The sequence below is a fragment of the Sciurus vulgaris genome, assembly GCF_902686455.1.
Source record: "Sciurus vulgaris genome assembly, chromosome: 10".
Classification (NCBI taxonomy): Eukaryota; Metazoa; Chordata; class Mammalia; order Rodentia; family Sciuridae; genus Sciurus; species Sciurus vulgaris.
Window position 1 is genome coordinate 7,985,438 of NC_136470.1, and position 25,486 is coordinate 8,010,923.

The 25,486-nt window shown below is 50.4% G+C and overlaps 2 protein-coding genes across 2 annotated transcripts in view; one reads left to right on the forward strand and one right to left on the reverse strand.

Moving 5' to 3' along the window:
• HLCS (holocarboxylase synthetase) overlaps positions 1 to 5,476 on the forward strand; it is a 192,378-nt gene extending 186,902 nt beyond the window's left edge. Inside the window, 3 exon segments of the mRNA XM_079155193.1 lie at positions 1,061 to 1,175; positions 3,349 to 3,562; positions 5,123 to 5,476. Coding sequence (XP_079011319.1) covers positions 1,061 to 1,175; positions 3,349 to 3,562; positions 5,123 to 5,294 — 501 coding nt within the window. The 3' untranslated portion in view covers positions 5,295 to 5,476.
• Positions 5,477 to 6,847: 1,371 nt separating this feature from the next.
• SIM2 (SIM bHLH transcription factor 2) overlaps positions 6,848 to 25,486 on the reverse strand; it is a 37,751-nt gene continuing 19,112 nt past the window's right edge. The window contains exons 6-9 of the mRNA XM_079155194.1: positions 16,148 to 16,295; positions 14,696 to 14,864; positions 13,630 to 14,038; positions 6,848 to 11,699 (exon numbers count right to left, since the gene is read on the reverse strand). Coding sequence (XP_079011320.1) covers positions 10,927 to 11,699; positions 13,630 to 14,038; positions 14,696 to 14,864; positions 16,148 to 16,295 — 1,499 coding nt within the window. The 3' untranslated portion in view covers positions 6,848 to 10,926. The remainder of the gene's footprint in view (positions 11,700 to 13,629; positions 14,039 to 14,695; positions 14,865 to 16,147; positions 16,296 to 25,486) is intronic.

The following is a 25,486-nucleotide window of genomic DNA, read 5'->3' on the forward strand; positions in this document are numbered from 1 at the left end:
TCTCAGCCCAGACTGCTGTGCTGGAACAGCAGAGCCTCAGAAGAGCTGTCGTGAGACAGGAGGCCACAGCTCGTGTCGACCCCAGGACTGGCTGTCAGAAAGGCTGGCTTGAATCCCAGCTCTGCCCTTCCGAGTACTGGAACCTCAGCCAGCCACGTAATCTCTTCCATACAGACGAGGCCAGTCCCAGCAGGCGGCTTCGTGCTGAGAAGGCACTTGGTCCTGTGCCTGGGACACAGTGCAGGATGACGAGCCCCACGGGACCTGGAGGCCACCAGCTGCTCTCTGCTCTCCGGGCTTCCTCGTGCCCAGTGTCTCTTTCCCAGCTTCACATCCCAGAGGAGCTTCCTTTGCACACACATGGCCAGACCCAGCTGCCAGGCTCAGGTCTGAGGCCTGCTGGCTGTGACGTCCACTTGGTCCAATCCCGTCTGTGCTCACAGGGTGGTGAAGGCCTGGGTGGCCTCGCTCAAGGCAGCGTCTACTCTTGGTTGGTTCTACTGTGATCAGGGCACAAGCAGATCCCTGGGCCACACTTCAAGATGGAGGGGCAGAGCAACTTGTTGACTCAGTAAAATAAGTCTCTTCTCCGTGTCCTCATAGCATTCTGCTTGAGACATTTCTATAATGTCTCAACAGTGTGGCCCGGAATCAACATTTAGGGTGCAGGTTAATTCAGAGCCATGCTGTTTATGGAACATGAGTTTCTCAAGGGGGAAAGACCCCTGAGCATGTTGCTCTCTTTCTGCCCCCGGCCCTAGCATGAGGGGCACACTGGGGCAGGCTGGTGATGCCAAGGCAGTTATGAGAAGCCGTGGAGGGGGTGGGGGAAGGGCGGGGCACATGCTGATACGTTCTCTGGGTCTCTCCCCTTCTGGCCCCAAGAGCTGCTTTAATATTGAATTGTCCCCAAGAAGTGATGAGTTTGAATAAGGAGAAGGGACGGGCCCCTGTTCCAGTCATTTCAGGAGTATTCTGCTCATCTTCTTCTAGCTCGATGATTCCATCTGGTCCCTCTGTGTCCTGTGATTGCTTAATTAATGTGTGAATTTTCCTTTAGGATATCAACTTACGAGTGAAGTGGCCCAACGATATTTATTACAGTGATCTCATGAAGATCGGTGGAGTTCTGGTTAACTCAACCCTTATGGGAGAAACATTCTATATACTTATTGGTAGGTTTCTAAAGCCTTTCCCCTTTACATTTTTTGGATAAATAAAACAACAAAAATTAAAACGGCTCATGCATGCCTGCCGTGGGAAGAGCAGATTGTCACATGGGATAGCTTTTCTGAATCTTCTAGAGCATGGTAATGGGCAGAGAGGCCAGGGTGGTTGAAAGCACTTCCAGGAGTTGGCATTTCCTTTCTGATGCCGTGGAAACCACCAGATTGGTATCCCATCAAACAAGTGTTGTCTCATCCCTTGCACACTCCTGCTCATTACTGAATTTGAAATGAAAATAAACACTGAATGTACCATTCCGTGATAAGAAGAAAAGGCTGATTTCTAAGAGTTCTCCTGCTGACCTTACGTTCTTAACTTGACCTTCCCAGCCATGAAAGAGTTGCCTTCTTTTTAACTTTTGAAAGAATCTGCAGGCTGGTCATGATGGGCCAGGAATTCCCATTTCACCTGAGCACGTTCAGATCAGGCAAGAAGAATGATTCAGAGGCAGTTTCAGAAGTTCTTCGGTCCCTGGTCATCTAGCTGCCGACATCCCCTGATAACCAGTAGAATTTAATTGGGATTCAGAAGTCAGTAATGGACAGAAAACATGTGACCATGGCTTGAAGTGCCAGCCAACGAACACAAGGCTTGTGTTTCCAGCTCTGCTACCAGCTGGCGGATTATTCTGGGCACACTGCTTCATGGCTGACGGCTCCGTTGCCTATCTTTAAATGAATTTTGAGGTAGATGCAGAAATTTCTGAGTGGTATCCACAGATATCAAAGAGGCCCGTGGATGGCTTTGGAATTAAAGAATTTAATTTAGTTTTGGAGCTAAAGAATTTGTCTACATGGGGGAATGAATCCATAGCTTTACTAAATTCTTAAGGCCACTGGAGTCTGGGGCAATCTGGGGAAGATTCAGAGTTGTCAGCAGGGGTGTTCTTTGGTCCTTGGAAGTACAGAGCCTAAGTTGACAGTAGTTAATGTCCCTAATCTCCCTAAGACTTTCCAGTTTTTGAATGCAGGGGAGATTTTCAGCATTATATAGCTCTCAGTTTAATGCTTGACTTTCAATAGGTGCTTCAGATAGCTGAGTGAGCACGTGAACAGCTGCAGATTCTGCCCGTGACCATAATTGCTTGTTTTTTCAGATGCAGTTTACTTTGCTCTGTGTTTTAATAACTGAGATATGCTTTTTAAAAGCACAGGCCAGCCCACCTTCCCTTTACAGTGAAAATGGCCAAGCATTTCCTGAAGAGTACTGTCACTCTAGGGGTGTCCTTGCACCAGAAGCGAACGTAGTGGGGACTTTTTTCTGAGAGGCACTGACCACGTGATGGCCTTGGCTTGGCTCTTGCAGTCTTGTTTTCGTACTGAAGACCTCTTGGGTTGACCCGGGGACCTGCTGCAGGCTAAGGTTGGGCCCCTCTGAAGTCACACTCCCCGAGAGGACGGTAGCGGTAAGCACAGGCGAGCAAGTTCAGACACCACCCTGGGATCTCGCTCTCCAGCTGCCTGCGTTTAGGAGCTTGTAGAAGAAGCAGCTGACGTGGGTCAGCTCCTCACCAACAGTGGGACCTCAGCCCCGGAGGCTTCCAGGGATAAAATAGTAGATGTGTTCTAGGAATGTGTCGTGGCAAAGGTTTGAAATCTGTGAATCCAGAGTTTACTGCTTAAGCCCTGAATAAAATTCCCTATCTTCAAGCACATGTTCCCTCTATCCAAGTAGGAAAAGAAATGAATACTTCATAGTGGGCTGCGTGCAAAACTAGAGTTCCTGGCTGGACCACATGAGGGATCATTATTTCAGAAATAACACTAAGTTCTGCCCCAGTAGTAGCTTCTGTTTAATTTCCCCTAACTTCTTAAAGTTGAGATGGTCCTTGCTTGAATAGGAAGGACAAAAAGGAAGATGGTCTCAAAGATACAAGGCAGTCTCTAAGCAGCCAGAGGCAGTAGATAGGAAACGAGGCTAAGGAAGTAGAACTGCTATCCTAGGGCTAGGGTGCAGCTCTGCGTAGAGCGCTTCCTGACATGCACAAGGCCCTGGGGTTGATCCCGGAACCACAGTAACAAACACAAAACAATCACTAACTTTTTTTCCAGGTGGTGGAGAGGAATGTGTGATGCCATCAAGATGTTAAGCTCATTTCTTCAACTGTTTGTTTTTGCCCAGGTTGTGGGTTCAATGTCACCAACAGCAATCCTACCATCTGCATCAATGATCTCATCGCAGAGTACAATAAACAACACAAGACGGACCTGAAGCCCCTGCGAGCTGATTGCCTCATTGCCAGGACAGTGACAGTGCTGGAGACACTGATCCACACGTTCCAGGACAAAGGGCCCAACGGTGTTCTTCCCCTCTATTACAAACACTGGATACACAGGTCAGTGCTCGTTGGTCTCCGTTCTTTTAAAAGTCCTTTATTAAGTCCATAGTGTCTTAAAACGAGGCCCTGAGTCCTGGTCTGAATCATTGGTTTTCACTTTGTGATGGAGAAACCCAGTGGGCACCACCATGACCAAGTCAACTTTGCCAGGAGTTGGGTGCACAGGTGTCTCATGCCTCCTGGTCGGATGTGGAGAGAAGGACACCATGTCGAAAGCATTTTAAATCAGTTCAGTTTGATCTGAGAAGAAACAATCAAACCCATCTAAGTGGCGGAATGTTCTAGAACAACGGTTCTCAAAGTGAGATCTCCAGGCAACAGCGGCAGCCTCATCTGGAAACCTTAGAAAGGCAGATTCACACCCAGGACCTACTAGATCCTGGTACACACTCTGTGCTGACAGATGCTCTGGGGATTCTCCTACAGCTAACATTTGAAGACCTCTGATATGTAATGACAAGCCTCAACCCTTTGAAATGTCAGTGTCTTCAAATAGGCAAGCAAAGAGAAGGCAGAGACTTGCTGGAGATTAAAGAAGACTAAAGAGGTGTGATAGTTCAGTGTGTTGTATATTGATCATTTGATCCTGAGTGCAGGGGATCTCCATGGGCCTGGGGAAATTTGAACATGGACCAGCTAGACATACATCAGCATGCATCTAATATATATAATGGACATTAGATAACATTAGTGTATCAAGACTGCATTTCTTGAGGGTGATAATGTTGTTATGGTTTTATAGGAGATTGTTCTTGTTCACAGGAGACATATGCTAAGTATTTAAGCATAAAGTGTCATGATGCCTGAAACTTATTTTAAATGATGCAGAAAAAAATAATTGAATTTGTGTGAGGAGAGAAAGCAAAAATAGAAAATGCTATTATTTGTTATGAATATAAATGAAGGGAATATGAGGTTTGTTGGACTATTTCAACTTTTTTATAGGTTTGGAATTCCTCAGAATAAAAATTTGGGGGGCTGGGGATGAAACTCAGTGGTAGAAAGCATACCTAGCATGCGTAAGGGTTTGGTCCCCAGCACCATTAAAAATAAATAAATAAAAATATTAATGATACAAAATTTAAATTAGGGAATAAGGAAATTCCCTATTTTGAAAGCAATTAACAAGGATGTGACTTACTAGGTACATCTGGAAGATATTCCAAAGAAGCAGGATCAGAAGGAATTTCTCTTGTAATTGATGTTGCTCAGCTTTATTTTATAAGATGAATCTTTTCTTCTGACTCAGCCTTCCTGCCCCCGTCTCAGCCCAACAACCCAGAGAAGTAGCCCCATTGTCTTTAGGGGAGCGAGTGATAGTAAAGGGAATCAGCCTGACGGTCAGAATGAGAAGTGTCAGTGGCTTCAGAGAGTCCCAACCCACCAGCCACCCTGGTCATTTGAGTAGCTGTGAGCCAGTCTCATGGGACCGGAGAAGGTGAGCAGCCAGCCTCAGCCTCTCTGGGGACCCCACCCTTTGCTGGTGCGTAATCACTCAGCTACTTGTCTGCAGCCTTCGGGTTGCGTTCCCAGTGACCTGCTCTTCTTCCTTTCCAGTGGTCAGCAAGTCCGTCTGGGAAGCGCCGAGGGGCCGAAGGTGTCCATCGTGGGCCTGGATGACTCTGGGTTCCTGCAGGTTCATCAGGAGGGCGGCGAGGTCGTGACTGTGCATCCGGACGGCAACTCCTTCGACATGCTGAGGAACCTCATCCTGCCCAAGCGGCGGTAGCGGAGTGCAGGTGGCGCGGGCCTGCAGATGGCAGGGGCCCCAGCACAGAGCTGCACAGGCCTCCTGCGGGCATGGCGGCCACCGTTCCTCACCAGGGGAGCTGCAAAGCTAATGTAGCATTATAGGTGAATTCTTTCTCCTTCCGTCATTTCATAATTCATTATTGTTTTCTAATTTTCTGGGCTTTTATGGTTCCTTTTGTCGTTGTCATTTTATTAGGAATTTGAGGTGCTTCCAGATAGAGGGTTGACAGGTGGAAGGCTTAGTGTAGGTAAAGCCCCTCCGTAGGTGTGAAATTACTCTCCCCCTTTGGGCTTGAGTTTGTGTTTGACGAGGGGAAGGTGTTCTTTGGAAACAGCAATGGCCTGATCCAGATACTCTCCTGGTAGAGGAGGCCTTTACCACTAGGCTATTAAAAAGCAAATGGAACATGCTGGCCCAGGCCAGTGGTGGGGCAGAGAGATCCAATCACTGTGCCTAAACACCCAGGGAGAGATTTTCCCACTAGAACATACAGTGGCACTTAATTGTTGTTTTACATTTTTGTTGGAAGCCTGCCTCTTCTGTTTTTTTTTACCAAGAGTTGCTCTCCACAGTGGTGGCCCAGTGTCTGTGTGCTTAGAGACACATCCAGCTGGCATGGCCGCAGTGACTTGTAGAGGAAATCAGTCAATTACTTCGACATTATGTGCTCTACTTCCCAAGTTCAAGTTTACTGCATATTCTGAAGAGATTTGATCAAGTTCAAGATCTTTGAAGCATCCATGGGGCATTGCTTAGAGGCAGGAGTAGGTGCTTTGGCCCCAACAGCTAGAGATGAAGGTTCACTCTCATGCCACACCAATTTCAGGCTCATTTCAAAATGTACAGCATTCCTGCAAGACCACACAGTGCACAGAGGAGCCAATCCATGGCTTGCATTTATAAAATGGTTTGCCCTGTGTTCCTTAAATTGCCAAGAAAGAAAATGATGTCGATACCAAATACCATCAGTTTGGAGTGTGTGTGTGTGTGTGTGTGTGGCTTTAAAAGAAAACACTCAAAATCCAATGTGCTAAAAGTCTCCGCGGAAGAACAAAGGGAAGGAAGCCTTTGTACCTTGGCCATTTCCAGATGCACCCACACTTTTCCACGCAGCTTCTGTCTCTGTTGAACGTATGAATCAGACCCGTTACTTTTCAGCCTTAAAGAGCTGATCTTTGTCCTCTCTTCTCTTTTCCTGCCAGTCCCAATTGGAAGTTAGTGGAAAGAAAGCTTGATGGAGCCCTCAGCTTTGAACAAAATCTCCTCACTGTAAACTAGCACGGGCTTTGTCCAGGTCTCAGGCAGTCAGGCTAATTCCAGAAACTTGTGGTTTTCAGTATAAAATCTGTCTACCTTTAGTCAGACGCAGACAGCCCCATAGGAGGAAAAAGATAACATGTTTCATTAAATACACCAATCCAATATGTGTCTTTTGGAATGTAACTTAAAAAGAAATTTGAAAGTAATTTTTGCAAATCAGGCTATGATTAGAATTATTTTTCTCAAAAAAAAAAAAAAAAAAAAAAAAACCAAAACAAAACAAAACAAAAAAAAACCACTTTCTCCTAAATGCCCAGGTCTTCTTTTAGAATTAGTGATGAGTTTAAATAAAAGTCACACTACCCCAAAATTGGAAAATGGACTACCCTTGAGAGGGAGTCTGCAGAATATCATCAAGGACAAAGATCTCCAGGCAAATGTTGCAAGTTTCATTTCTCAAACTTTGTAATATAAGGCAAGTCATCTCTCAGAGCTGCCATCATTACATTTTGAATTTCTTTGGGGGATTATTTAATGAAAAACATGCTATGTTTTGTTTTAAGTGAAGGCCTATTCTGGATAGTTCTGCTTTGGGAAAAATGTTATCATTTAATTTCCTTTCTGTAAATTAAAACTAATGAAGTGTGGCCATGTCAAAGCAGCCGGAGATGTTCTGGGCACGCTGCTTGGCCTCGGTGGTTGTGCTTTTTAAGGGTGTTGCTGGTGCGGGACATCCACTTGTCTTGAGGGAGACAAAATAGACTTGAAACAGATGCTGTGTTTTCCATAAACCTGGTTTTGCCTCATACAAACCAAAGACTTGGAATTTCTGCTGTGTGCAGAGAATGAAGGCGTCTTCCGGTAGAGTTGGAGAAGTCTGTCCACAGGCTACGCCACACTCTACAACTGGGGGATTTCTGTGTTCAGCAATCTGACATCTCAAGGAGCTTTAAAGTCCTAATGGAAACTTTGTGTCTCCTCATGACTTTTAAACCATAGCCACTAAACTGTAGAACACCGGAACATCCCCCAGTTTAAAGGTGGCACGTTGAGCCTCTACCATGTTTTGTTAAAAGGCAAGATTTCCCCCCTTCTGGATTGGTGAGGAAATGCTCCAAAACAGGACCCAGCAGGACCCAGAGCCCCCTGAAGCAAGGTGGGTGTGCTGGCAGGGACGTGGAGGAAGGAGGAAGGGTCTGGTTCCAGTGGGTTTCGCCACAGAACTTGACGTGGGAGCAAGTGGCTCATCTAGCCTGGGTGAGGGGTGGATGCACAGGTCCAGGAAAGCCAAGGGATTGCAGCCTCTGGTGGCCCCGACCTCCAACATACAGTGTGATGTCCCCTCACTCTAATGTCTGGGAGCAGGGAGAGAAGCCAGCCTCACCGAGTGCAAGGGGGACTCCAGAGGAGGCCAAGAGGGAGGACTTGGGGGCTTCCCTTCTCCATCTGCTGGCTGTTACAGACAGGACAGGAAAGGCAGAGTCCTTATTCCCAGGTCATTACTGTGCATCTTTAAAATGAAAGGAAATGTAAACCTTTGCTTTTTTTTTTTTTTTTTAAGCTTTTCAAAGAATCATCTGTGAAAAGAATCACTTTAAACCAATGCCTATAAAAAGCAAGTCTACCAAAATAAACTCTAAGACTTTCTCTGTTTCGAGTTTGTTCGTATTTCTACTACACATTTCATTTTTTAAAAATAGGCACTTGCTTTTAGTTACAGTATTTTTTATTTATATTTAAAAGATTTTTTTACAAAATAAATAAAATGTTTTACATAATAAGGAATATGGATGTATTTCTAAGTATTAAGAGGCTTGATGGTTTTTGTTTTTATGTATTTTTGACAAAAGAGCAATCTTATTATTCCAAAGAAAAAAATTAGCAAAACCAGAAAGTTTAAAACAAAAACAAAAACAAACTTTAATGGAGATGAGAAATAAATCTAATGTAACAACTTCCAGATTCTGTTCTTTTAGAACTTTCCTTATTGTTCTGTGAAAACTGTTCAACTTTGGTCAAAAGCTTTCCCTCCAAGATTTTAACCTAACGTAGCATGCCTAAGTTTAGGAACACATTGAACCATGCATTTTAGATAACCTAAGGGCTATGACTCACCAAAATTTCAAGCTACTGTAATTTTATGGCATTTATCTGAAAATGGTCTTTGGCTTCCATTTTATCAGAAGCAGCCCCCACAGTCTACTTCAGTGTACAGTTCCAATAAATTTTATGTATGGACTGCTGGAAATCTCCCCGCCTTAGGTGGGAGGGAGGGAGGCGGCTGACAGGACTTAAAGGGATGAAAGGGGTGGGGGTGGGGGCCACAGGCTCTTACAGATTTCCTCAGGGCCCTTCACACCCGCTCACATCCCTGCAGAGGTATGAATGGAATGGCTTTTCTAGAAAAGGGCTTCCAAGAATATAAAGGAATTCCTTTCCCTGGGAGGCCCCGTGGAGGGCCAGGCCAGTCTTGAATTGGGCTTATGTCTCAAATCCATTTGATCTGGTATTTTTGTCAACATGGTACATGTTAGGGCCCACTACGATTTTTCTTCTTTTTTTGTGAAAGGGAGGCATATTTATTAAAATGCTTCCTCTTCCCCTGCTGGAGCCTCGCTGAAGTCGGGGAACCTGGCCGGCTTCAGTGTGCAGACTCCTGAAGATGGAAGTAACAATATTAGGTTGCCGTGGTAACTGCCTGCTAACTTTGCCCTGAGCCCCTGCCGTCTTGAAAGGGGCTTTGGGAGGAATCCTCCTTCCTGTTCTAGGCTGTGAAAACTGTGGTATTTGTTCAGACGAATTTTCTACGAGCACACATTTTTACCTGTAAGTGCACACTCTTGGTTAAGCCTGTTCACACTGTCATTTGTAAATCTACAGCACAGCTATTTTCCTCACAAGTAACCTTTACTATTAACCTGCTCCAGAAGGCTTCATGGTTTGTGTTTACTAAATACAGCCCCAATGGTTAATATCCAAGTAGACATTAAAACATTTTGTGGTACTTTATGGAAAAACATTAATGTCTCCCATTAATCAAATCTAAACCTTCCAAGAATCATGGTTTAACTATGAGACTTGCGAGCATAAAAAAGAATACCCTTGGCTTATTTTGTGTGCACACACTCCCATCAGAGCAGCTAGTAAGGTGCAGCTAGTGCAGGAGAGAGGTGTGTGCATCCATCTGTGGTCCACTCGCCTCATGCATGACACATGTTCCTAAATTTGCAAATTTTAACTTCCATACCATAAGGCCAAGTGATACCCTGTAGAGATTACATCGGATCCTCACTGACACGGGGTTGGCAAAAGATCAGTTCACATTGTGAGAGCACTTTATGCATTTACACTTTGATTCTAGAAGGATGAATTTAAAGCATGTGAAAACCTCTTTCCATTCAGAAGGGTGGAAAAATTTCTTAACAAGTTTTGAAAAAGCAGCAAAGGGATGCAGTTGTTTCTAGTGTGGAACAATTGAAAGGTGGTAGTTCAATGCATCCACCTAGGTCAGATCCATGATAGGTTCTTTTCAATGGTGACATCTTTAAGAGAAAAAAAAATTCATAAAAATGAAACCAAAAGTAATGGAAGTTTATTTTGAAAACACTGGTGGTGCTTTATAAAAGGGTCTCTCTTCACCGGTTACACACATGACACATTCATAAGAAGCTCTCTTACTATGTATAAAATGCAGAAAATGCTTAAAATGTGTACATCATTTTCATTACACCCTTGAAGCAAGTTTCTCTTCTGCAAGGTGCAGTTCCATTGACAGCTTTCCATATTGCACATGCGATTGAACTAACTTCATTAGCACTACTTGTAGCAAACACGAGCCTAGTGAATTATAGATCTGTGTTGGACAGAGGGACTTTTCCATGGAATTAAGCTTGACAAGGTCATTCTCATAAAATATCTGGCTATATATACTTTTTTGCATTTAATGCCTATTCAATATATTCTGAAGGTGCTATTCCTGGTGTTACCAAGAGTTATAAGGAACGGGAAGGGGGGAGTAAGAGCTTGACAGTGTGCTTGTGAAGCACACCCATGGCCACACCCATGGCCACACCCGCGATGGGCTTGCATGTTCACCCCCTTGGTTGGTCTTGGCTTGTTTTGTATTGAAGAAAGGTTTGATTTGTTTTTTAAGAACATCATGAATGACTTTTAAAGACTGTGGAGTTGTCTATTCATGGGACTTACAGTGATCACGTTCTTCCTGTACCTAAGAATCGAAAGGGCCTGGGAACCCTGGGCGTCGTCCTGCGTGTGCCACCCGCAGGCGTGGCGGCAGGGTGGGCTTCCCTCCTCGGTGTTCATGCGCTGCCCTGCCTGACCGCTCCGGTTATGGGCACGACACCGGGCACGGGGTGAGAGACCAGGACCCTGCGGAGCGGTGGCTTGAGGTCACCCGGTGGATGTCGCGACCTTGGGCTCTGCCCGAAGACCGGCCCTTGGAGCAAGGACGTGCGGCCGTCGCCCAGCCTCGCCGCGCCCGGGTCCTCCGCGCTGGGCCCGAGTCTGGGAGGCTGCGTGCCGTTAACGGTGGTCTCTGTAAGTCGCCCCCGCGGTGCCCGCACAGCCCGCCCTCCTCCGCGGGACTCGGCTCGGAGCCCGGAAGGCCCGGCTTATGGCTTCTCCCTGCGGCCGCCCTGGGCGGGGCCGGCGCGGCGGTCACCTGCCGTTGGTGATGATGACCGAGGCGCCCAGGTAGTGCGGCCGGGGCGCGCCGGGCGGCGGGGCGGCGCCGGGGCCCGCGTGCCGGGGCCGCAGCGCGCCGGCCGCCGCCTCGGGGGACGCGGGGGCCGCAGGCCAGGCCGGGCGCGGCGGGCGCGGCGCCCCCCAGCGGCCCGCGCCGGGCCAGCACGCGGTGGTAGTTGAGCAGCACGAAGGGCAGCTGCGCGGGCGCGCCCGGGGGCTCGGGGGCCGGCGGCGCGCAGCACTCGGGCGCCGCGCGGGCCAGCGCCAGCCGCGCCCCGTCGCGGGCGGCCTGGCGGGCGGCCTTGGCCGGGCCCAGCACGGGCTCCTCGCGGTAGTGGCCGCAGCTCGGGAAGCTCGGCGGCGGCGGGGCCGCGGTGTCCTCGCCGAACCTGCGCGCGGCGGCGGCGGCGGCGGGCGCTGCGGGGACAGGCGACACGTTAGACGCTGGCACCCGGGAGGAAGGGCCTGCCCCCAGCCACGCCACCCTCGGCCACCCGCGCCCAGCATTCCAGGCCCGCGTTGTGCCATCGCGCCATCGCCAAGGGCAACTGCAGATATCCCGGCAGCCGGGTTAAAAGAGAGGAGCAGGTGGAAGGAACCGCTGATCCCGCTGATCGCAGACCTGGGCAGCGCCGCGGAGCCGGCAGTGAAACCCCTTTATTCTTGGGCGGGGAGCAGGGCGCGCTCTTGGAAGCGCAGTGGACCCCTTCTGCTGCACTAGCCGCTTTTCTTTGTCCACAGATAGCCTGCCGGCCAACGCCACCTTAGTGGACAGCAGTGCTCTAGAGGCCACCAGGGACCCTCCAGTCTACTCTGGGTTTTGCTTATCCCTGGAGAGGGGCTAACTGCCCTGTCCTGTTAGCAGGATCATAATTAAACCAGCCCTCTCAATTACACGCCTGACATCAATTAGCAACCTGGGCTTTTTACTTTATGAGGAGCTTTAATACCAAAATGATTAGGAAATTGATCACAAATTGCCTCAAATTAACACCTTTATGCCCCCCCCCCTTCCACCACGCTTATGATATGCAGGTAGTTATTGACTTCTTTCACTTTTAAATAATCAATAAATCAAATTCTATGTATCATATCATTAGCCAACCGCCAAAGAAAAAATACTTTAGTCCATTTCAAGTGAAAAAATATTTTTAACTGTTGTCAAACCACTTCACTTTGTTTTTCTTTCCTTGGCTGTTCAGAATAATCCCTTTCTTGGCTTTGTAAGGGACCCAGTGCACCAGTGGGTACTGGGAATCAAAATCTGAGCAATATCTGGCCCCTGGGACAGGTCCAGGGCCAAGACAGGGTGGCAGGCCCTGGTGGCTGATGTGGTCCTTTTTAAATTGTCTACTTTTGAGGTGAAAAACATCCTCACGATTGTCAAGGTTAGATTTCTCCCATGAAATCTTAGGTTTGTATGAAAGTATCTCAGCCTCCTGGGCACATCATCTTGATGTAACATTGACCATTATTCTAGTAACACCCAGAGGACATTCACACTATCTTGGTGTTTAGATTGAGCAGCAGTCAGGTCTGGGTGGATCAGGTATACGTCTCCTGCAGCTGACCCTCAGTCCCCACCTTTCACCCTCTTCTTGGGATTGGCCCAGTAAGTCAACAGGAATTAGCATATGTGTTGGGCAGCTGGTGGCACTCCACTAAGGACTGCTTATCTGCCACCAGAGGGACAAGGCTAAAACGTGGTTTAACTAGCATGTCAAGGTAGTCACATCACAGCTTATGGTCCTGTGCTACCAATGGAGAGACCGAGGCCTAGAGAGTTTATTTGTCCTAGATCTTGTGAGTGGCATGTTTTTTTTTTTTTTTGTCCTGAGCCCATGGATTTGCATTATTGTTTTCTGCACTTTGAAAGCAGCATGAGAAGAAGATTGGTAGGCTGTTTGTCTCTCATAATCATTTTTGGGTAAAGTGAAAAGTAATTGTGTAAAACAGTGGACTTATCAATCCCCAGCACTGCCAAAAAAAGAATAGATAGATAAATAACTGGACCTGGGGATTCTCGAAACCATGGGAGGCGGTTTTGCAAACCACATCGTCTCCCTGTGGCGTGAGGGATGCCAGGGTTCATGTGGCATCTTAAGGCTCAGTAGCCCTTTGCCGCTCATATTGCCTCCATTGTCTACGAGGCCCACGAGGGTCACCCGTCCCTTCTCACTCATGTGAAGCACAGAGAGCAGGAGCGCTTTACTGAGGAGCAGAAATGGGCACGGTTTGCCCCCATCTGAGGCTCCGTGTCCATCTGCTGCCTACTACCACCTCCCACCACAGCCCCCCACCGTTCCCAGACCTCCCCGCCGTGTCCCCGCCTGCAAACAGGACCCACCTTCGTAGCTTGGCACCAGGCTGTGCCGGGCAGCGTTCGTGGGCGGTTCGGGAAGGGTTTTAGCTGGAGACGGGCTGCTAGGCACTAGGGGGTTGGCATAATGCCACTGGCATTCACCACTGGCTGGCAGCGTGCTCAGGAAAAAGCGTGCCACCTCACACGGGGATCCCTGGGGCTGCCCGAACTTGGCTGGCAACATTGGCTTTTTACTGCTGAAGACATGCGAGTCCAGAGGGAAGTGTCCGTAATGGTAGGAGAAGGGCAGGCTGTAGGATGGCGTGTACAAAAGGTCGCTGCCTTCTGAATGGAGCTGCTGTTCTGGGGGAGCCAGAGCATTTGCGGGGGGACTGGCTCTCCAGCTTCCCAGCTGGCCGCATTCCAGTTTGTCCATTTGGAAGGAGTTGTATTGCTGCAGGGAAAGAAGACGGATGCAGGGCCAGCCGAGGGGCTGTGGGTAAGCTACGCTCCCGCCCCATGCTAAGGGGGACCAACCCAGGGACCAGAGCCCCCACCCCAAACTAAAACACACCCAATGCACATGGACACTTGCTCTTTCTGACAGTATCCCAAATGCTTTAAAATTGGGGGGAGGGAGCACACTGTAATCCCAGCTACTTGAGAGGCTGAGGCAGGAGGATTACAAGTTTGAGACCAGCCTCAGCAACTTAATGAGATCCTATCTCGATATAAAAAGGGCTGGAGATGCAGCTCAAGGGTACAGTGCCCCTGAGTTCAATCCCAGGGGCCAAACCAATAAACAAGGGGGTTCATTAAAAAAAATACTATGAAAACACGAGGGACGTGTTGTGGCTCTCTTATCTGCACGGATTCCGACAGGCTCACGGGCCCTCCCGATGGTCTTCTGTTTCCTAATTCTTGACGAGTCCACCTGGTGTCAGTCTTCCCCAGGCTGTGTCACTACTGTGTGGCAGGACATCCTTGGGGACCCGCTTCACTCTACAGGGATACCCTGCTGTGTGTTCAGAGGGTCACCACCCCTTAGCATGGCCAGGTGTGCCAAGCCCCTGGAACGCATGTCAGCCGCACCGGACCCTGTGTGCCTTACCTGTGGGGGGTAAGGGTGTGTCCTCAGCTTTGTCTTCATCTTTGTGTTTTTGGGTTTAGCTAATTTCCTAGTTTCTTGTGAGGTAGACAAGGTGGTTCTCCAGGAGTCCTGGGACTTGGAAGTGGATACCTGGTCCAGTGACAACTGAAGTTCCTTGTATTCAACATCCCTGGAAAGCGAGAGCGGACGTTACGTGGGGGAAGCAGTGGAGGAGGAGTGACTTCCCTGAACAAGTTCATTCTCCAAGTTCCTCTAACCCTCTCACTGAGGTTGGGTGTGGGTGGCATTTGAGGACAGGACAGCTCACTCTCCTTATAAAAGCTGCCTGCAGCCCCAGCAGGGTGACCCAGGAATGCTGGGCAAGAGTCATGCTACTTGGCAGGAATCGAGGGACGTCAGAACAGCCCTCTCCAATCCCTTACAGCCCCAAGCACCATTCCTGGGGACATTGTGGGCCATTAAGGCTGTCAAGGCAAAAAGGAAAGGGCAGAAATGCCAGTAACCACACCTGCCCTCATCTGGGGGGGCACATCTGTGACCCAGCTGCTTCCCTGTGAGCACCCGGGAAGCCAGGAGCCTGGAGTCTGGCCGTGTCCCCTGAAGAGCCAGCTCAGCCGCCATGTTCCCGGAAGGAGAGGTGGCCCCCCCAGTACGAGCCAACACCTGGTTGCTCCAGAATAATAATTAAGGGCCAAATCATTTTCTCCCTTACAGTTTTGCCAAAATCACTGTACATCGAAAACGTGGAGACCCAGCGACTATTCTGTGGAGAACCCAGAACCTAAGTCCCCACTGCCTCTTTGTTTTCCTTTCCATTTGGGGGGATAGAACCCCGGGCTTGTGCACACTGGGCAGGTGCTTGCCACTGAGCCCCACCCAGGCCCCATCGCGGCATTTAGAACACAGGACTCTGGAAGGTGGGGCTGGGGGAACCGAGCACGGGAGCAGAGCCCAGGGCAGGTGACTAGCACGCAATAGCTCTGGTGGGCAGAGTGACGCCCGTTCCTGTAGACTCATGTTTGGTTGCTTCCAATGGCCTTAAAAGTATCTGCAACTGAACTTGACCTTCCAGAGTTTTTAGGAGGCCAGCTATTCTCTGTCATTCGCAGCAGGCTGTCCAGGAAGATGGAGATTTCCTCCATCCCAAATCGTAGGAGCCTGGAAGATGATCCAGGTCTGTGGACACGGATGGCATGAGCTTGAAGTCCTGACCCAGGCGTGCACCCGCTCTGCACCCTGCTCGAGGTGGGGCTCCCCACCCCACCTGGGCCCCCCCAGCACTCGCTCCTCTCTGCCAAACATAGGATTGTTTGGACCTTCCCAAAAAACTGGGTGGTTCAAACCGAAACCACACAGGAGACAAATGCAGGGTGTTGGAGCGAGAGAGTGAGGGCACCTTGGGAGCCACGCGAGGACTGGAGGAGCAAGGGAGGAACAAGAGGGCTGACTTACGTGAGGACATAATTGACACTCACGATGCAGTGGGGCCTGGAGGAGCGGCTGTTGTGCACGACGGTGGCGTAGCTCTGCACCCACACCCAGCCGCCCAGCTTGGACAGCAGCCGGTAGTACTTGGTGGTGACCTGGCCCTTCACCAGCACTGCAAGCACAAGGCGACATGAGTGCACGGCCGCGGCTCTGGGGTGCCACCCCACCGCGGACCTGCATCCCTGATTCCAGGCCTTTGGGGTCAAGGACGCCTCAGGACTTGATGGAGGAGTCGGGCACACTCACACACGTGCGCACTCCCAGATGCAGCCTGCAACCTCAGGGAGCCCACCAAGACCCCCGAGTGCAGAGCATTGCTTCCCTTGCAGGAAACAGCCCCCAACAGCTTGGTACCTGGTGGGGCAGGAATACCTATCTGCGTTTTTAGGATCCAACACCATTACATTTTAATCCCCCTGGTCTTTGATGGACAGAGGGGGTGAGTGATGTAGTTATTCAAGCAAATTAGTAACTGCAGGGTGCTAGGCCAGGAGCCACCCTGTTGCTGATACCCAGTTGCTCTGTATTCACAGTGAAATCGCTGTTTCTCTATTGCCATTAAAATCTTCCTCCCAATTACCCATTTTCCTGGGGCCAAGTCATCTGCCTTGCTCATGTAGCAAAGTCCTCTGCTTGGTGACATAGTTCCTGAAAATCGGGCCTCTGGGCCCATCTTCTATGCATGGGTGCAAACCTCAGTGCTGAGCAGCTCACCCCGAGCCTTGGTGGACCCACAAACCGTGACTCCCCCTCACAGCCCTCAGGAGGCACATGGAGGAGGCCTGCAGGGGAGGCAGGTGCCAGAAGCTGTGTGTGGGGAGTGGAAAGAGGAAAGCTAAGTAAAGCCCCGCCCCAGCTGTCCACCCCCAGCTCTAGAACAGTCTTGCTTCTCAAGGTAAGGCTAGCATCAGCCCCTCAACTAGCAGTTGCCTGAGTAGATATCTGAAGTGGAGGCCAAAGGGGCTAAGTCTGTGACTGTACTGGTTGTCAGCAACCCCGCCAGACTCACACAACACAAATTCAGCTCTTACATTGTATCAACAAGATGAAGCCCCCCGACTCCCCACCTGAACATTCCCTGGGCTCTCCCTGCCCTTTCTGCTCTCTTTCCACTTTCCTAACAGTTCTTTATCATCCACTTTAACACTCCCATCAAAATATTTTGGTGCAGAAGGAAAAAATGCTACAAATATGATAGTCAAGGGGTTATTAGCCTTAATATATGAAGAGTTAATACCAATTAATAAAAACACTAAGACCCTAAAAGCAATACAGGGAAAAGACATGAACAAACAATTCACCAAAGAAGAAACACAAAGGGTGAAGTAATGAACACATGGTCCGCTCCCCAGGCTGACTCACCAAGTTCCCATCCATCAAGGCATCACACAGTGTATGCTAAGTGTCCAGAAGAGGCAAGTCCAGAGAGTCAATGGATGAGCAGATGCCAGGGGCTGAGTGGAAAAGAATAGCAACTAGGACTAGGCACCTTCTGGAGACCTTGAAAATGTTCCAGAATTAGAAAAAAAGTGATAGGAGCACAGCACTCACTAAAAACCACTGAAAATGGTTAAAAAGGTGAGTTTTATTTAAGAAAAAAAATGCAACTGCAACAGGCAATGCTGGCTAGTCTCTTGGGAGGGCATTTCCGTGTGCCAGTGGAAGGGAGTGGGCCTCCCGCATGCTAGGTCAGCTCTGCCCCGAGCTGCTCCCCAGCCCTTTCTATTTTTATTTTGAGACAGGGTCTTGCTATGTTGCTCAGGCTGGCCTTGAACTTTCCAGCCTCCTACCTCAGGCTCCCAAGCAGCTGGGATTGTAGCTGTGCACCACTCTGCCTGGTGAAACGGCATTTGTAAATCAGGGTGGTGGGCTGGGGGTGGTGGCACACCTGGAGTTCCAGTGACTCTGGAGATTGAACCAGGAGGATCACAAGTTCAAGGCCAGGCTCAGCAACTCAGCCAGAACCAGTTTCAAAAGAAAAAAATAAAAAGGGCCGAGGTTGTAGCTCAGCAGTAGAGCTCCCTGGGGTTCAATCTCCAGTACCTCAGAGAGAGAGAGAGAGAGAGAGAGGCACCCATATCTTTTTTAAGAAGTTGGGGTGGTGGGAGGCACAGCAGGAGTATGAGCCTGGAGTACTAACAGGGTCGGCAGCTGAGAGAGCTGACAACAGGCAGACTCTGGCCACATTCTAAGAGAGGGATCCACAGAGGAGGGTGGGAATGGGCTGAGAACCCAAGGCCAGGAGGCATTTGGTGGAGCCCCTTGTCACAAAACCAGCTGCCTGCTCCCTCTGGCAAAAAGGATGTGTCCCCTGGGGGAGGCCTGCCGACATCCACAGAGCCCAGCCCCACTCCACACTGCCTCACCCCTCAGGGAAGCATCGGCCATAAAAACAACAAAGAAGAAAACTGCCACCAGAGGAAACAGTCCAGGGAAGAGAGGAGAGAGGCGTCAGACCTCCACTTACTGATTCAGGAACGCTCACTTGTGTTTGTTTCCACCATGAAAACAGGATGCTGTGAGAAGATTAGAAAGCTCTTAAGTGTAAGATTTTAAAGTTTTAAAGAAAATGCATTTTTAAAAAATAAAGAAGATTGAAATATAGAGAAAGTATTCCTGAGCATAATAAAGATTGCTTATGAATAAAAGGGGATGATGGGCTAGAAGATGAGAGGCCCAGAGCGCCACGCGAGGAGGCCAAAGCGCTGACAGACAGGAGATCCTCCAAGGGAGGACCCGAAACGCTGGAGCAGAAATGATCTCGACAAACCCTGACGTGCAACTCCTAAGCCTGAAAGGAGACACGAAGTTCTAAATTTTAAGGGCCTCATCAGTGTCAGAATGAGGAACTAACACACATTCTCAATAAGTTTCCTAACATCAGGTTGTGCATGGTGGCACAGGCCTGTAAGTCCTGCCTCTGCGGCAGGAGGATCACAAACTGGACAGAGTCAGAGAGAACCTGTCTCCAAAGAAAAAGAAAAAGCGCTGGGGATGTAGCTCAGGGTTACAGCACCTAGCAGATGTGAGGCCCCGACTTCTGCCTGGTCTCTCTCTCTCTCTCTCTCTCTCTCTCTCTCTCCCTCTCTCTCTCTCTCTCTCTCACACACACACACACACACACACACACACACACACACACTCACACACTCTCACACACATCATAACATCAAAGAAAAAAGATTCTAGGCTGGACACGGTGCCACCCGCCTGTAATCCCGGTGGCTCAGGGGGCTGAAGCAGGAGGATCTCGATTTAGGGAGTGATTTAGGAATTTAGCGAGGCCCTAAGCAACTCAGTGAGACCCTGCCTCTAAATAAAAAATAAAAAGGGCTAGGGATGGGGCTCGGTGAGTAAGCGACCTTGGGTTCCATCCCTGGTACAAAAAAAAAATCTATGCCTAGCAGTGTCCAGAAAGCCTCATGGGAACATACCTGCGCATTGCTTTCTTCTGAGCTTGTACTTTACTTCCTCTAATTTCTTACAACACTCCAAAAACCTATTCGTAATCATCTCAAGCTGGATAAAATGCAGCCAGTTTCTCCCACATATTTTAAGAATCAAATTGCAGAAATTGCTGAGATCTTATTATCTCTGACCTTTCCGACTATCGTTTTCATTAATTCCCTGGCTCTGCTGTGATTAGGCTTCGATGCAGAAACAGACAGATACATGTCATTCTTTTTTCTTGCTTCCCCATGACCCATGGCAATAGTCAACATATCAATCCAAATCGAAATCCTAGACACTTAGTCACAACATTCCTTGGTCGGCATCAGTCCTCCCTCCAGTCTGTCGTCCTCGATTAGCTGCCTGGAACGATCCCAGGCTACAGGACTATAAAGTAAAGCCCTTCGGACGGTGGTGGTGGTCGAAGGCGTCCCTCGACCCTGAGCTCTGAGGGCGGAAGCCCGCACTGTCCCTCTGCGTGGTGTCTCCAGCCCAGCGTCCAGGACGGTCCTGGAAGCCGCTAGTCCGAGTCTTTCCAGGCCACTCAGAGATGGAAATTCTAGTTCCACAAATATACTGTCCAGAGAAATAGGCAGCCTGCCTGCTTCTTCTAGAACCCCTCCACGGGCCTGGCCTCGTCCGGGAGCCGACCGACCTCTGGAAAGGCAGTGGGCGTGCTCCTGTTCCCCTTTGGATGTGGTTTTCTGCTACTGCTCCCTGCCCCCCAGTACCGGGGACTGGACCCAGGCGTGCTCTACAGCTGAGCTGTAAGCCTGGCACTTTGTGTTTTTTATTTTGAGACAAGGCATTGACAGGTTGCCCATGAATTTACCATCCTCCTGCCTCCGTCTCCCAAGAGCTGGGGTTACAGTCTGCAGCACCACACCAACTGTTCATATAGATGTATTTAGTTATCGATGGACATAAAACGTATTTAATTAATATTTTTATGTGGTGCTGAGGATGGAACCCGGTGCCTCACACCAGCTAGGCAAGCGTTCCACCACCGAGCCACAACACCCGCCCACCAACTCTGTTTTACATTTTAAGAGTAGAAAAGGATGCCAAAAACGCCTGTCATGGATCAAATGAATAGCGTCTCCTCCCAAAAAGATGCATATCGAATTCTAATTCTCACAATCCCTCATGTTTGAAAGCGTCTTCACAGAGGTGAGCACCTGACAGATCTCGAAAAGGTCATCCTGGACCACCCAGCGGGCCCTACGTCCAACAGCACGTGTCCTTTAAGACACACAGAGGAGATACCATGTGAAGAGTGGCCAACTGGAGTGATACGACCACCAGCCAAGGGACATGTGAGGCCACCAACAACCGAGGAAGAGGAAAGGCTTCTCCCTGGAGACCTGTGGGGGAGCACGGCTCTGGGGTTCTTTGCTTTCAGACTTTTAGCCTCTGGAACTGAGAGACAATAACCTTCTGTTGTTTTAAGCTCTCCACTTTGTGGTGATTTGTTACAGCAGCTGCAGGAAATGAATCCCTCACCCTGATGGGAAAAAATGGTTCATGTCTTCCCTGTGCCCCCAAGGTTCTCCTCTGCCAGGTGGGACTTCAGAGGGAATGTAGTTGGTGACACTGAAACCAAGCTGCACAGCCTTTTGGGACTGGGTCTCCACACACTCACATTTCCCAATGCAACCTCCCCTACCCCACCCGCAACACTGCTGGGTAGAGGGTAGGTGGACCAGTAAGGAGACATGCAAAACCATGGGGAGAGAGGAGTCTCCTAGGGAAGAGCAAGAAGGTTCTTGCCATAGGCTCCTCTGGATCTTGCCCTTCTCAGTCTTCAGAACCATGGGTTTCATAAACCTGTGATCTTTATAAATTACCCCCTCTGTGGTATTTAGTTATAGAACACAAAATGGATTAAGACAGAGTGGGTCATGTGTTCTCCAGTTAGCCACAGGCTCTGCCACTCCCTATTGCCCTGCACTTGCCCATTCATGCTACATGCCTGGCCCCCTAAGCATCTGAACTTATGACTACTGTGTGTCCTTCAGAGAGTTCTTCTCGGCTCTATACTAGTTACTCTAATTCCTATACTTTTGCCATAACAGTTCTGCTTAAAGCTTTGTAAGCCACATATTCAGGTCTCAAAGCCTTTCTGGGATGTTGAATTTTGATGGTGGGACAGGGCCTGTTTCTCTTCCGTGATTTTGGCTTGGCCCACTCTGGGCAGAGGCCTACCCAAAGAGTCACGTGAAACTCTCAGTCACCTCGCAGAGGTAACCACATGGAAGTCATGCTTCTTCAGAACCGTGGACACAGAAGCCCACCAGATGTCCCTCCCACACATCATCTGGTGCAGACACGGAGCCTCCCCACCTGTGTTGTCCTCTGCTCACCCCTAGGACCTGCCAACTCCCCCCACCTCCATGAAGGAGACCCCCAAACACCTAGCAGAGAGGGCAGCTGGAGGAGCCTGGCTTCTCTGCGTCTGAGGCCATGCTGCTGTGCCGTGCTGGGGTCCTCAGTGACCCACCTCCTCTGCCCCTCAGGAGCTGGGTCAGGGCTGGGATGCAAAGGCCACAGTCACTCCCGTGAGGTCCTGTCTTCGCTTTTCTCGAGGAAGATTCTGGGGGAAACCTGGCGCAGCCTCTTAGAGAGCTTTCCTGGGGACCCCAGGGCACCCTGGCCCGAGGCCCACATAAGCCTACTTGTGCTAACTCCAGAGCCCTCCCGACCCCACTGCCCGGGCCTGCTTTTCCTCATGAGCTTGGCTTTCTGGAAGGCTTTCTGGAGCTGTTTTTTCTGGGGGACTACAATTCTCCAGGCCCCACGGACCCTCGTTCCCAGTAAAGATAATGTTTTGAAAAATGTGTGAAAGCCAGCTAACTATGGCCCTTGTGTCCAGTTAGTCCCTGTCCCCAGAGAGCCCTAGCTTGTGCACACCAGCGTGCAGGTTTCCTTGGGACGTCTCTTGAGGACAGTTGGGACTGCGCTTGAGATGAGCAGTCTGGGCCTCTCCGCGGTGTCAGGAGGGCACTCTGAGCCGTGTAGGGAGGGCTCTGTTAGGTACGTAGCAGGGATCCAGAACCACCTGGAAACCCAGGGACCTCGCTCCAGACCCGCATGGTGGCGGCTGCTTGCTCTGTCCCTGCGCTCAGTGAGTGACCTCACCAACTGCCAGGATGGACACATCTGTGCCTCTCACCATGAAGTCCTGAGGAACCCAGGCGTGTGGGACAATGGCTGATGGTACCTGCAGCCGCCCGCGAAGGACGGAGGAGGAACAGCAGAAGCCACCAACATCCCGTGTTCCTAGCAGGCCAGTTCTAGGCAATCAGATCAAAGGACTCAAGCCCCAGGTCAGCAGCAGCCATGGTTCAGATCCAGGTGGACTGTGGGAGGCCAGGAGGCTAGATAAGAAGCGCTCGCGGGTACCTCCCCTCAGGCCAGGCCCCTGAGCCCTAGCACCATGACGAGACTGAAAAGCCACATTGCAAACTGTGCTTTCAGTTTTCTCAGACCTCTCACCTGTCTCCCCAAGCCACCTGGCTGCCCAGAACAAAAATGTGGCCCTGCCACACTTGGGTGAGGATGCAGGGATGTTAAAAAGAAAACCCGCTGTAGGCTGGACTGGGTGCTACGAAATCACACGAGGAAGGACTCAGCCTTGCTACCTCGGGATGTGACTGGGTTTGGAGCCAGGACCCTCAAAGGGTTATGACAGAGGCGAGGGGTCACATCGCTGGGCCCAGCTCATGAGACTGGTGTATTTACAGGAAGAGGAGATGAGGACACAGGCGCACACAGGGATGAGCGCGGGAGGGCACAGGGACGAGACACCACTTACAAGTCAAGGAGAGAGGCCCCAGAGGAAACCAACCCTACCAACACCGTGATCTTGGACTTCCAGTCTAAGAATTGTGGAAAAGCAAGTGTCTGTTGCTGAAGCCTCCCTGTCTGCAGTGCGTTTCATGGCTGCCCTGGCAAAGTCACCCAGTCTCCATCAGGACATAAAGAAACAAGACTTGGGTCCCTGGGGTGGGCACTATGGGGCCAAGCAGCAGCTGGACACACTGCCCCATATGGGAAGGTGGCAGCCACTGGCACCAAGCCAGGAGTGCAGAGAACTGGACGGTGTGGGCACTCAGCTCCCCTCAGCCCTCAAGCAGGAGCTGGGCTGGGAGGACATTCCAGCTGGCCAACTGGCCCCAGGCTCAGAAGGCAGAGGGGTGAAGGTGCCCCGGAGAGAGGTGTGTTCCTGCCATACAAAGCAAAGACAAGAGCCGGCTGGCAGGGGAGGGGCGCTTGTAGAGGGCTGGTGCCTCACACAGCCTCACACAGCCCCAAATGGTGGCCATGCAGCTGCTTACCTGCTCTCCCTCCTGAGGCCTTGCCCTGAGATGAGCCCTCAGGCAATGGCTGTCGGGGGCCCCATAACTCTGAGCAGGGGCCCCGCCCAGGCTCCAGGGTCCCCAGGGGACTGGGCACTAGCCGCCCCTGGCAGTAGCCCGTGGATGGAGGACTCTTCCTCCCTGGCTCATTTCCCTTTTCCTGCCCGTGTTTCAGTGCAACTAAATAATTGCACCTGAACTCCTGGCTCAGGGTCAAGAGCTGGAGTTTAAGGAAATATAACAAGTGCCTGCTGGCCCCAGGGCTAGACAGCTGGGGACAGGAAGCCTGGTGTTGGCCTCTCTGGCCCCAGTTCTGCACGGGGGAAGGCAAGGAAAGCCTCTGGGATCACTCCCTGAAGAGGTTCTGGAACTGCCCAAGTGTTACATCATGAAGACCCTGACTCCCGGCGCCATGGCTGCTGGCTCTCTCCCCTTACTTCATCTGACAGTTCTGGCTTTGGACAGAAGGGTGTCGTGGTTTGGATCTGGAATGTCCCCCAAAGTTGAAAGCATGGCTCCCAATACAGCAAGGTTCAGAGGTGGGGCTTTAGGCTGTGAGTGGTCACGGGGACTCTGACCTCATTGTTGGATCAATCCATTGGTGGATCAATCCACTCATAGCTGAAAGCACTACCGGGAGGTGGAAGCCAGGTGGAGGAAGCAGGTCGCGTGGGGAAAGGGTTCGCTCTTTCCCCGGCCCCTGCCTCTCCTCCTTTCTCTGCTGCTTTCTAGCTGCCACGAGTGGACAACTTTCCCCTGCCATATCTTTCCCCATGCTATTTCTGCCTCGAAGTCAGCTGACCATGAACTGCCTCCTTTCAAACCATGAGCCAGAATAAATCTTTCCTCCTCTAAGTTGTCCTTGTCAGGTATTTGGTCACCGTGACAGAAAGATGACCAACACCAAGAGTAAAGTTCCAGGTTGTGTCCTGGCTGTTCGGAGGGGCTGCTCACGTACAGAGCCTGTGTCCACGCTGGAACTGGGGAGTGAGCTCGGGATCTAGCCCCCAGCACTGTGCTTGGGTGAGGGCCTTGACTGAGGACTTGGCATCATCTGAGACTTGCTCACTGCCAGCCCCTCTAGTGCGCACAGGAAACCCTGGCAGAGGGAGGCTGGGCAGACACAGGGGCTCACGGCGGATCCCACCACACTCGACCTCCCTAGTCTGGGATGAGGTTGTGCTGTCCCCTTGTCCCTGTGAGAGCTTCTCAGCCTCCGCCCTGGTCAGAGCCACACAACAGTAGCAATCATTGCCACTACTGCCATTTTCTGTTTTCTTCAATTTGCCAATTCTGGCCCAGGCCAGGGTCACAAGGGCCACATGACTAGCATCACTGAGGCTTCATGATTTTTCCAAAGCACCAATTCTATTTCCTTCCCTCAGGGAGAGGAAAGCCTGCTCCCGCCCTGGGCCAGGCAGTGTGAGATAAAAGAAATGGCATTGTCCATGGAGACTTTTGGGTCAGGGTGTGACTCAGTGATAGGGCACCTGCC